General features: G+C 34.0%; 1 protein-coding gene across 1 annotated transcript; it reads left to right on the top strand.

Annotated features, from left to right (window-relative positions):
• Positions 1 to 843: 843 nt before the first annotated feature.
• Positions 844 to 8,304, top strand: LOC141347384 (diencephalon/mesencephalon homeobox protein 1-B-like). Its single transcript, XM_073852390.1, has 5 exons — positions 844 to 976; positions 3,781 to 3,943; positions 4,039 to 4,217; positions 5,306 to 5,678; positions 7,444 to 8,304. The coding sequence occupies exons 2-5, from the start codon at positions 3,790 to 3,792 to the stop codon at positions 7,854 to 7,856; spliced, it is 1,119 nt and encodes a 372-aa protein (XP_073708491.1). The 5' UTR covers positions 844 to 976; positions 3,781 to 3,789; the 3' UTR covers positions 7,857 to 8,304.
• Positions 8,305 to 10,448: the final 2,144 nt, after the last annotated feature.

Raw genomic sequence — 10,448 nt, 5'->3', positions numbered from 1 at the left:
AGCTTTACATTTAAGGACCACTTCTTAATTCCAGTCTAAACGGTTTTTTTCTCTTTGAAAAGAAGAAATCTTAAAAAAAAAAAAAAAAGCCTGAAGAAGAGAAGGGCATTATTGTTTTAATCCTCTTACCATCCGTCATTTTAAGACTGTTTTAAAGGCTGAGATGGCGTCTTGTCTCTGTAAATCCTCCAGGCCAGGAGAGATTCTGCCATCTATTCGAGATCTCATTCTCTCTCCACCTTCTTTGCTTCGGTCCTTCTTAAAAACAGCTTGTCAGAGGTGTAACGCAAATAATACAGTGAATTCGTTTATAACTGTTTTCTCCTCCACATCTCATGTACTTCATAATTATCCAGCCTGAAAATCACTGCAACTGTGTGACAGTTTATAGTTTAACTGGTTGGCTGTTCCTTAATTGTAAATTGTTTTGCAGTTTCTTAATGGGTTAAAAACAACAAATTATATCATATTTATTCATAAGTAAATTCTAAAAGGATCAAATGCAATTAGAGCATTTCTTAAAACATTTAGATACTTTTAGATTATTATTTATGATAACAGCTAATGGTATTGCCCACTTATTTCGTAGCTGATTTAGTCATGTATTTATGGAAAGAGCAGAAAAGCATACCGTTGCACAGGTCAGCACGAACCCGTAAAAACCGATAGAACTAAAGGTGACGGAAAACCTTTGATTGACAGTGAAATTGACCAATGGGGCTATTCTGTGATCTCATCGCGTTCCTCATTGGTCGGTGGGCGGGACATAGTAGCGCTCTGACCCACGGAGCCTGTGATATTTTTTGAGGACTAACATCAAGCATTCTTCAGAACAGAGCAGCTGTAAACAGCCTCGGATACTTTTGACTTCCAACAGGATATAAAACTACTGACTGGGAAAAATCACCTCTGTTCAATTGCGTAAATTAATCTAAATTGCTGTTCGAAGGAAAAAAAAACTTCTCAGAGTAAGTAGGTAAGTAACTACTTTTAAAATTCATACGAGCATGTGAAAGTCTGCTTTCATCAGTTAAAACAGAAAACTAAAAATATAAAACTAATTGCTTTTGGCTGAGATTTTAAATCTAGCCTAAATTGTATTATTTTCAATCTGTTCTTTAGGTCTCATAGACTTGCTGATCATTTCAAAGCCTACACTCTTAAATATAAAGGGGCTTCACGATGCCATAGAAGTACCTTTTAGTCTAAATGGTTCCATAAAGAACCTTTAACATCTGAAGAACCTTTCACTTTTAAAAAAAAAAAAGGTAAGAAAGAGATGGTTCTTTAAAGAACCTTTGACTAAATAGTTCTTTGTGGAACCAAAAATGGTTCTTCCATGGTATCGCTTGAAGAACCTTTTGAAGCACCTTTATTTTTAAGAGTGTAGACTAATAAAAATTAAAACATAATAATAATTTTAAGCTGAGGATGTATTTATAAATATTTATACACTGGATTTTCACATTTGTTTGGCTGGTGTAACCTAATCTAAATTAAATAAAATTCTTACTTTTGAAATAACACCTAATCAGGATATTATATCTAAAAATGTTTATAGTGTAGACAAATGCTTGTCAAATCATTCGTTAATATATATTCAGATTAGTATTAAACTTTGTTTATTATATAAACATAGGCCTATTCAAATAGATATTTATAATGATTTCGCCCTGATTTGCTGAGCAGAAGGCTGTGCAATGTTTTTTAATGACTTAAAATTTATTTATTTTTATTTGAAAAAATAGTAATGTAATGTATCTGTATTTTACGTCTCTTATTATAAACATAATTCAGCTATATCAATCGCCTAAAATTATTTTAATCAAAAATGCTTTGAAAAAAAACAACAACAACTGTGCACCAAGTGTTGTCAAACACAAACTGCCTTGCGTCCCATCATGTCAGATTGGTAATGAAAGCTATTTGCACCAACATCAGACGCGGCCCAACTGGGAGCAGCGTTTATAAATGCATACATACATCTCCAGCGAAACCAGCCCAGAGGCGATGAAGGACATAGAGAGCACCAATTGAGCTTAACACTGGGAGGGCAAAGTAAATGTTTAGCAAAGCACTTTTTGTTCAGGCGAATTAAAGTATTCCCATGCGGCTGGAATATGATTACATTGGGGAATTTAGTGTCAGTGACACAAATGCCACGGCCTCTTTAGTGAGGACTAAATCCTAAACCCTCAGGCTGCTTACACTTATTCTTGCTTCAAAAATTAATAATGACTAATAAAGAGATTATTCGCACTGTAGCCAATTATCACCGATTAACGAGTGATTAAACTGAAGCTTAATAATGGAGAATCCTTAAACATTCTCATTAATAAAAACACATTCTATTTAATAATTTGCTATTATTAATAATAATAACTATAGTCATTTGTTATGGCAGTTCAATTTTTATTATTGTTATTTGACAGATGCATATAGTCAAAAGCATGCTCTCGAATGCAGTTCTTGTTAAAGAGAATGCGCAATAATTAATACAAATGGTTAAATGTCTTAAATATAATTATTCATATATAAATGCCTACGTTTAATTTGATAGACGACCTGTCATAACCCTATCTATCAGAGATTTGCACGGCTGTTTGCAAACTGAACGAAAACATTCATCATCGATTGTGTCGACTGTCATGCGCCATCAGCAGTAAACACAATGTTTTCTCAGTTTGAATAAAAAATAATGTTTTTTACACTAAGATTATCGTTATTTAATTTGATAAAGGTGAACAGTCTGTTCTAAAATATTTATTAGGTATGTCATAAAGTCATATATCATTTGCTTAAAAAGAAAAGAAAACAAAGACTTTAGTATCACGTAGCAGTGAAAATTAATAAACAATTATTCGATAGGCCTACAAATTAAATAAAGTGGTAAAAATACGTAGTCTAAAAATATTTAAATATAAAGCTATTATGCGTTTTACAAGAAACACACCGATGCATGTACACTGAAAAAAAATATTAATTGAATTTACTAAAATTTTTCTAAGGTTCTAAGGTTGAAAGATTGATTATGGTTGAAAGTCAATTTATTTTAGCTGCATTTAAGTAAAAAATGTTGAAAGTTAGTCAACAACATTTGTTTATTTAAATGTAGCTAAAATAATTTGATTGCAACCACAATTAATCATTTTCAGTGTATTGTTTACGACTGATACACAACTTTTTTGTTGTAGGGGTCTTCAATTTTATTGCAATGCGCATTCTGTCAAAGACAGCATATGCATGGGAAATAATTATTCATTTACGCGAATAAATACTGTATGCGTGAAATAAATGTTGTATTGTGTTAATAGTAAAACATGAAATGCATGTAGTGCAGGTGTCATATTTGAACATTAGGTTAGCACAAAAAAAAAATCTGCTAATGGAATAACATTATTCAGTTCTCTTCATCATGAATATATGGGCTAAATATGCTTTATAATATGATCATCACTGAAAATATTTTTAGACGCAACACTGCAACTTCAAAAGAACCACTCCAAGAAAAAAAAAAAGGCTATTTAAAAAAAAAAAGGTTCTTTACTGGCATCAGTTGTTCTATGAAGAACCTTGGACATCCATGGACCCTTTTAAACGCAGAAAATGTTCTTTATAGTCGAAAAAGATTGTTTGGATTTTTAAAATCTTCTTCAAAATGGTTCTTTTAGGAGCTGTTCACTGAAAGGTTCTTTGTGGAACCAAAAACAAAAGCAAAACAAAAACACCCTTTTGCAACCCTTTTAATTAACCTAATTATCTGCATTGTCTTTTTATTAGAGGTACGCGATGCAGCACTACGGAGTGAACGGCTACTCTCTGCACGCTATGAATTCTTTGAGCGCAATGTACAACCTGCATCAACAGGCCGCACAGCACGCGCAGCACGCGCCCGACTACCGGCCCTCCGTGCACGCGCTCACCTTAGCGGAGAGACTGGCAGGTAAGAGTGGCATCCGCTCACCTGAAATAATGATTTATGATAGATAGATTATGAAACTTACTACAAGTCTTCATTCTCAATGACTGCATTTTCAGATATCATTTTGGAGGCGCGCTACGGCTCTCAGCACAGAAAGCAGCGCCGCAGCCGCACAGCCTTCACCGCTCAGCAGCTGGAAGCGCTGGAGAAAACTTTCCAGAAAACCCACTACCCTGATGTGGTCATGCGAGAACGTCTGGCCATGTGCACCAACCTACCTGAAGCTCGAGTACAGGTGAGTTCACAACACCTGAGGACACCAGCCAATGGGGTTAGTTCACTACAATAATTAGTGCAAGAGCCAATAAATGAAATAAATAGAAATCTTAAAGCAACCAAAACATACGCACAACTCAGCTATGCAGGTTGTAGGTTGTTAGAACATTGTTACATATTGTAAAATGTAAACCTTACACACTACGGGCAAAAGCGTATTTTTATGCACTGGTCAGTTATCAGATTTTAGGCTATTTTGCTTACAGCACATTTCTTCTATCAGGCTTTTAGAAAGAAAACATTCAAACTACTCTTTTAACCATTAAACAGGCTTCAGTGTCACATGATCCTTCAGAAATCATTCTAATATGCTGATTTATTATAATGATCTATGTTGGCAACAAATGTGCTGCCATTTTTTTTTTTTAAACCTGTGATACTTTTTTTTTCAGGAATCTTTGATGAATAAAAAGTTAAAAAGTACAGCATTTATTAAAAATGTAAATCTTTCCTAACAATATAAGTCTTTGCTATTACTTTTAATCAATTTAACAAATCCTTGCTGAATATTAATTTCTTTCCAAAAAAGAAAGAATAAAAATTGACTGATTCCAAATGTTTGAATGGTAGTGTATATTGTTAGAAAAGATTTCAAATTTTAAATAAATGCTGTTCTTTTTTACTTTTTATTTATCAAAGAATCCTAGAAAAACATCACAGGTTTCAAAAAATATTAAGCAGCACAAATGTTTCCATTGATAATAAATCAGCATATTAGAATGATTTCTGAATGATCATGTGATGCTGAAGACTGGAGTAATGATGCTTAAAATTCAGGTTTGATCAGGAATACATTAGATTTTACATCGTAAAAATATTACTCTACATTACGTATTTTTGGTCAAATGAACACAGCATTGATGAGCACAAGAAACTTCTTAAAAATCTTACTGATCCTAAACTTTTGAAAGTGTATGCAAATTAGTCATATTTAGTTACTTATGTAGACAATGCCTCATTTGCATATTGAAACATAACATTTCCCCAATTCTGTGATTGACATGACAGTCTTTAATGTTTCGCAAACACCAATGTCTTCACTAACAGGTGTGGTTTAAAAACCGTCGTGCGAAATTCCGCAAGAAGCAGCGCAGCCTGCAGAAAGAACAGCTTCAACAGTTGAAGGACGCTGGGATGGAGGCCTCTCAGGAAGAGGGCAAAGAAGAAGCTCCGCCTGTTGAGGCACAAGCCCCGCCCTCCCCCTCAGATGGGTGTGGCTCCACATGCCCCCCTCCCTGTGAGTTGAGTGAAGAGGTGAATGTCACCTCACCGGAACAGTCAGGGGCGGAGTCAGGGGCTGAGGACATGACTGACAGAGAGGATGAATCACTGTCCATCAAAGATGAAACAAAAGAGGCGGGGCCAACCCTGACCACAGACGACAGTTCACCTTCTTGCAAACCAATCAGCCCTAAATCAGGTATGAATAGCATTTTTTCTTCACAATGCTCAAAAGGAAACACTTTCAAATTAATTAAAGAATGAATGGAATTAAAGGAAATAGTTAAACCAAAAATTTCTTATGGGGCACACAAAAGAAGAAAAACTGAAGGTTCTAGCTGCAAAAAATGTCAGAAATGCACCGTAACAGTAAATAATAACAGACTTTTTTAATTAATTTACCCACATTTTTTTACCCACAAAATGTGGGTACAGTCATTATGTTGTGGGTCAAGTTGAAGACAAAATAATTTGGCCAAAAAAGCTAAATAATAAAAAATAATTAATTAATTAAATAAAAACAGCAAACCTTCAACATAATAAAAAAAATAAAAAAATAAAAAATTTGAAAAAAAATTTCGAATCATTTTTTGAGTAAATAAAGGAATTATAAATAATATATTTTATAAATATTTTATAAATAAGAACAGAAATAAATAACTAAATCATAATAAGTAAACTTTAAACAAAAATGAAACCTTTCTATACACTCTGAAAAATAAAGGTTCTTTATAGGCATCAGTGGTTCTATGAAGAACCTTGAACATCCATGGAACCTTTCAAATGCAGCAAAGGTTCTTTGTAGCTGAAAAGGATTCTTTAGATTTTTTTAAATGTTCTTCAAAATGGTTCTTTTAGAAACTGTTCACTGAAAGGTTCTTTGGGGAATCAAAAATGGTTCTTCTATGGCATTGCTGTGAAGAACCTTTAAAAGCATCTTTATTATTAAAAGTGTGCATCAAAAAGATCCATGAAACCTTTCTATTCCATACACTCTTAAAAATAATGGTTCTTCATTGGCATTAATGGTTCTATGAAGAACCTTGAACATCTGTGGAACCTTTCAAATGCAGAAAAGGTTCTTAAGTTTCTTTAGATTTTTAAATGTTCTTCATAAGGGGTCTTTTAGGAACTGTTCATAGAATGGTTCTTTGGGAAACCAAGATGGTTCTCATTTGGCATCACTCTTCTATGGCATTGCTGTGTAGAACCTTTTAAAGCACCTTTATTTTTAAGAGTGTGGGTCAAATAAAGAAGTGCAGGTTATTGGCATCTGTAATTTAACAAAGAACCGTTAAGATCCATGAAACCTTTCTATTCCATACACTCTTAAAAATAAAGGTTCTTCATTGGAATCAATGGTTCTATGAAGAACCTTGAACATCTATGGAACCTTTCAAATGCAGAAAAGGATCTTTATAGTCAAAAAAGATTCTTTCGATTTTTAAAATGTTCTTCAAAATGGTTCTTTTAGGAACTGTTCACTGAAAGGTTCTTTGGGTAAACAAAAATGGTTCTTCTATGGCATCACTGTGAAGAACCTTTTAAAGCATCTTTATTTTTAGGGTGTGGGTCAAATTTCACAAAGAACCTTTAAGATCTATGAAACCTTTCTATTCCATACACTCTTAAAAATAAAGGTTCTTCATTGGCATCAATGGTTCTATGAAGAATCTTGAACATCTATGGAACCTTTGAAATGCAGAAAAGGTTCTCAAGTTACTTTAGATTTTTGAATGTCATCAAAATGGTTCTTTTAGGAACTGTTCACTGAAAAGTTCTTTGGGGAACCAAAAATGGTTCTTCTATGGCATCACTGCAAAAACATTTGGAACCTTTATTTTTTAAAGTGTAGCAAAAAAGGTGTTTTAAATTATTAAAATTTTCTTCATACCAACAAACTGTTTAACACCCGGTCACCAAAAAGCTCTTTAGGGTTAACATCGTCACCTCTCTCTCCTCAGATGAGCCCCTCGGTTCTCCATCTCTTCCCTCCTCCAGTGGCGTCAGCGGCGGTGTGGCTCAGACCAATTCCTACGCTTCATCTCCTCTCAGTCTGTTCCGTCTGCAGGAACAGTTTCGCCAGCACATGGCCGCCACCAACAACCTCATGCACTATCCCGCCTTCGACGTGACCGCTCCGTCCTCTTTACCCTACCTGGGCGTGAACGTGAACATGGCATCTCCGCTGGGATCCCTGCCGTGTCAGCCCTACTACCAGACCCTGTCTCAAGCCCAGCAGATGTGGAGCAGCCCTCTCCTGCAGAGCTCCGGTGGTCTACCGGCCCTCAACAGCAAAACCACGAGCATTGAAAACCTGCGTCTGAGGGCCAAACAGCATGCAGCATCACTCGGCTTGGACACGCTACCAAACTGACCACTGATTTATGCAAAAGTTTTCTGCTGTCGACGTCTTGTGTTGAGGATCTACATCACATTAGTGTGCTGAATTCAACAGCTAGCATGGCAGAGTTGAGAAGTTCGGACGACTTTTAAGTGTTATGGTCCGGCTTAACAGCAGAGGTTTTAAACTTTTTCAAACACCCCTGGCTTTGCACTTTGAAAAAAGTAAAAAAAGAGCACATTAGTTCATTTGTTTCTGTAAATAAGCTTATTCTGATCCACAGCTGTGGTAGAAGGTTAGTGAAGCCTCATGTTTGTATATTTGAAGAGAAAATGTCCTCACTGTCTGTGGATGTTAGAAAAGGACGTAAAGTTAATGGAGGATTTTCCTGAAAGACTGACATCATGCCATGTGTTTTGTCACTTTAAAGTCTATCGGATATCTCTGAATTGTTTTAATAAATGTGAATAATTTATGAAAGGGAATAAACCACGTATATGAACTGAATGTGTAACAATAATTAGTGGATTCTGTCTGTTATTAAGTTTATACTTTATATTTTTAACTGTTTCCCCCTTTTCTGTTCTACGTGTAATTCACAGAAGGGGTTGGCGATACACCGCTACACTCTTAAAAATAAAGCTGCTTTCTTCATAACGATGCCATAGAAGAACCATTTCTGGTTTCACAAAGAACCATTCAGTCAAAGGTTCTATAAAGAACCATCTCTTTCTTACCTTTTTATAATTAGAAGAACCTTCTTTCACCACTTTTGTAAAACAGAAAGGTTCTTCAAAAGTTTTTATGGAACCATTTAGACAAAAAAGTTCTTCCACACTCTTAAAAATAAAGGTGCTTCACGATGCCATAGAAGAAACTTTTTGTTTAAATGGTTCCATAACGAATCTTTAACATCTGAAGGACCTTTCTGTTTCACAAAAGGTTCTTTGTGGCGAAAGAAGGTTCTTCATAAAGGTACGAAAGCGATGGTTCTTTAACGAACCTTTGACTGAATGGTTCTTTGTGAAACCAAAAATGGTTCTTCTATGGCATCGCTTGCACACGATTTTAAGCATTGCGGGTTAAAAGCAAGTGATTTTAAGCCATTAAAACGCAATCAGAAGTGAAAGAGAACTCATTTTGGTGTTCATATGTTATAAACAGAGTTATTTTTGTCAATTTATAGGCCTTGAAGGGTTAAATACACACACTTGTATGTGTGAAAATGCTTGTCTTTTAAATATCCTCATAAACACAGCAATTTAAGTCTTAAGTGAAAGCAAACAGCTGAGAAAGAAAACACGTGTAAAAGTATATTGGACCTGGGCAGCTCTTAAAGTGACAGCAGTTTTTTTTTTTTTGGTTTTGTGGTCATTTCTGTGGTATCAATAATGTTGATATCATAAAGACCTTATTTAAATATATATGTGATCCTGCACCACAAAACCAGTCTTAATTAGCACAGGTATATTTGTAGCAATAGCCAACAATACATTGTATGGGTCAAAATTACCGATTTTTCTTTTATGCCAAAAATCATTAGGATATTAAGTAAAGATCCAATTCCATTAGAACATTTTTTAAATTTCCTAAATATCAAAACTTAATTTTTGATTAGTAATATGCATTGCTAAGAACTTCATTTGGACAATTTTAAAGGAACTTTCTCAATATTTAGATAAAAAAATGTTGCACCTTTTTTAAATAGTTGTATCTCTGTCAAATATTTTCCTAACAAACCATACATCAATGGAAAGCTTATTTATTCAGCTTTCAGATTATCTATAAATCTCCAAAAATGACCCTTATGACTGGTTTTGTGGTCCAGGGTCACATACAACGTTACAATGAAATAAAATTACTCATATTGTGATATAAGAGGTCATATCCCATCAAAATTAGACAGTATTTAAAGCACACACATTTTCTGCCACTGAATCACATTCATTTCAATGTGCATTTAAAACATTATAAAAAACACCATGCAATTTACAATTTTTAAAACGACAAAAATTATCTTTTAATTTTGTCATTTTTAGAGACAATATAATATAATATTGCAACTGAAGTAAAACTTCACACACAAATGAGTTAAATAGCCATAGGAAATGCAGAAAATCAAATACAAGATTTATTAAGAAAATAGTGAAAAAGTACAACAGGAATACTTCTAGAAATTTATAGTCAGCAGAAAAACAAGAGGTTACAACAAATCACTAAGCTCAAATTATTTTTAGCAATATTTCTGAAGAAATAAAAACTACATTTGGATTAAATTTTTAGTAAAGCTTTACATTTATTTCTTATGTTTAATTTCTAAAATTAGTAGTGCAACGATTAATCGCATCCAAAATAAATGTTTTTCTATAATATGTGACCCTCAACCACAAAACCAGTCATTAGGGTATTTTTTTTACATTGAGATTTGTAAATCATCTAAAAGCCGATGTATTGATTGTTGTATAGTTTGTTAGGATATGACAATATTTGGCCAAGATACAACTATTTGAAAATCAGGAATCTGAGGGTGCAAAAAAATAAAATAAAATAAATAAATAAAAAAATAATGAGAAAATCACCTTTAAAGTTGTCCAAATGAAGTTCTTAGCAATGCATAACACTAAT

This window comes from Garra rufa, chromosome 12 (genome assembly GCF_049309525.1).
Source record: "Garra rufa chromosome 12, GarRuf1.0, whole genome shotgun sequence".
Lineage (NCBI taxonomy): Eukaryota > Metazoa > Chordata > Actinopteri > Cypriniformes > Cyprinidae > Garra > Garra rufa.
This window is presented reverse-complemented; position numbering and strand designations above follow the sequence as displayed.